Here is a 2,500-nt window from a genome sequence, read left to right as displayed (position 1 = left end):
GTTGTTTGTAATTGATGCTAAAAATGGGGCTTATGAATGACTTATATTTTAGGGATAGTTACTATGTTTACATGACTTGAGGTTTTGAGTGCCAGGGGTATCAGCTACGTTATTGCAGAAGTAGAAGTAGTGGTAGAAAAAGAGAGGGCTCTCAGAAAAAAATCATTTCATCCATTCTTATTGATCACCTGTTTTCTGTAGTTAATAGACACTGGATAGATATGTGACCGGATACGAACTATAAGCATGCTTGAGATCCGAAAACACAAAGTGACTTCTCCAATCATGTTAACATTTGGAACAGTACACATTTAATTCACGTTTTAGATTTTCAGACATAGATCAATGTGAAGTAAGACGTTCTTATCGATCTGTCTGTCTGTGGGCATTTTTTAAAATTATTATTTATGCTCTAATATTTTTAATTAGTTTTTCAAGCTTTTCATCGATAAACCCTTATAAAATATGTCACATATGCTATCACATGAATTTGGGCTTAATTCCTGGCCCACCGATAAATTTAATACTACTAATGAACTAAGATCCTTCATCATTTGCATATTTAATATTCCAACAAGTAATATCGACTCCTTTGCTGGTTAAATGACAATGCAGGATCTGCTTCCTTCTTTGAATTCACAATCCTTCCATTACACATCCACCCACCCATCTTTCCATAAGCCTTTGATAAGAACTCGTGAAGTTTATAAATATATCCCGTTTTTTTATTTAGTCTCCATTGTCATTTCCTAAATGGAAACTAATTTCTTACCTTTTGTGATTCATTCTGATGGCAGTTACGTGTCATTTTATCCACTTTATGTTAATGGCTGTGGCATCCTGTCTTTAGCTCTATTATAGCTTGTAACCTTCAAATCAAAACACCCTTCTTTTCATGAGAACATTCTCTCTCTCTCTCTCTCTCTCTCTCTCTCTCTCTCTCTCTCTCTCTCTCTCTCTCTCCGTCCTTTGGTTATCAAATCCATGATTGCCATATGAAATACCAAGGACAATGGTGTCAAAGCAGCGGTTTTGTGATATCTAATGCTAAGATAATGACTAGTTCTAGTATTGCAGTTTTTATTAATATTAGCCTATTATTATTACGTCTCTTTACCTTACACTCCTACTTCCCTCTTCTCTTTCCGCAACCCCCCCCCCCTACCCCGACTCACTTACCTTTTCAACAAGACCCACGTGGAGGAGGGACGTCGGGATGGGAATGGGGGAGGATGCCTCTGTAAGGAGGTAGACATAGGAGGGGATGAAGAAGGAGAAGAAGGGCTTACCATCACCGATGCCTCTACCCAACTTGACCTCTCAGACCCAACCTCTGGGTCTTCATTGGGCATCAGGACGTGGTTGTGTGTGCATACATTCCCCCCTTCGATAGAGACGCTCTCTGTCTCTGTCTCTCCCCTCTCTCGATTTATATCTCTGCGACAGAGAGATACTCGGTAAAGATCCGTCGTCCTCCTTCAGTCAACTTTCGGAACAGTTGCCTTCAGCTACTTCGTCAGCGTCGCCGTCATGAAGCAGATCGTGTGCCTCGCCTTAATGGTGAGTTTCAACAGCTTTGTTCGAGTGTTAACTGTGATTAGTGTGATCTGTGTGTTTTCTTTATTATTTTGGAGCACATCATTTACGAATTATTTTTTCAGCCCAGTCGCAAATAATGCTGACTGAGTCTTATACGCACATGATGAGTGGATGTAGTGCCAAACTGTGCGTCAGGTGCCAAGTGACAAACGAGATTAAAAAGACAAATATCAGCTGCATTAAAGTTTTCGTGGCAATTTATGTTCAGAGATTTCAATGCGACAGGAAAAAATGATCTTTTATCGTCAATGTTATAACATGGAAAATCAACTCTTCCGTATATATCATTCATGCAGTCTTTTTTTTCCTTGCTTAAACTTCATCTTCGCAACTTCATTCATCTTGGGAACGGTACAAGGCATTATGTAAGGGTAGCGCAAATATAAGTTCAGTACATAATAAGATCCTCTTCGAAATTATCTGAGTGAATTCCTCACACAGGAAAAATAATTTGGAAAAGGGACAAACGCCGTCAGAAAATGCCAGAAGGGCAGCAAGGCCCCGTATTACGAGCTACATCCTTTCAAATCCTGCCATAACACCAGATCGTGACATCAGGGTCGTATAAGCGAAAGTACAAGGATTTGGAACGACGACGGTAAAAGGAAAGCAGAAAACGCACAGAAATTTATATACCAACCTTTGAACTAAGTTTCAGTGTTCAGTAATACAAGGAAACAAGTCAAACTAGTTTATACTGAAATAATGTCGATAACCGAATTAAGGGGAAAAAAAATTACCAAATGCCTAAAAAATTGAGTAAGACAGTCGTCAGACAATTCATCCGAGGGCAATGAAAGTTAGGGGAAGAAAAATAAGGATTGCAAAAAGACTGACTGTCTGACGAGAGAAAGACTCCGCAAGAAAACCAACAAGGCACAAGAAAGTATGACTAGGCACG

The 2,500-nt window shown here is 39.4% G+C and overlaps 1 protein-coding gene across 1 annotated transcript in view; it reads left to right on the top strand.

Annotated features, from left to right (window-relative positions):
- Positions 1–1,334: 1,334 nt before the first annotated feature.
- The window catches only part of LOC135221039 (uncharacterized), a 135,752-nt gene continuing 134,586 nt past the window's right edge, over positions 1,335–2,500 (top strand). Inside the window, exon 1 of the mRNA XM_064258774.1 lies at positions 1,335–1,560. Within this exon, the coding sequence (XP_064114844.1) occupies positions 1,531–1,560 (30 nt within the window). The 5' untranslated portion in view covers positions 1,335–1,530. The remainder of the gene's footprint in view (positions 1,561–2,500) is intronic.

The sequence above is a fragment of the Macrobrachium nipponense genome, chromosome 2 (genome assembly GCF_015104395.2).
Source record: "Macrobrachium nipponense isolate FS-2020 chromosome 2, ASM1510439v2, whole genome shotgun sequence".
In the NCBI taxonomy this organism is placed as follows: Eukaryota; Metazoa; Arthropoda; class Malacostraca; order Decapoda; family Palaemonidae; genus Macrobrachium; species Macrobrachium nipponense.
Note: the sequence above shows the minus strand (reverse complement) of the source record. Positions and strands in the feature narration are given on the sequence as shown.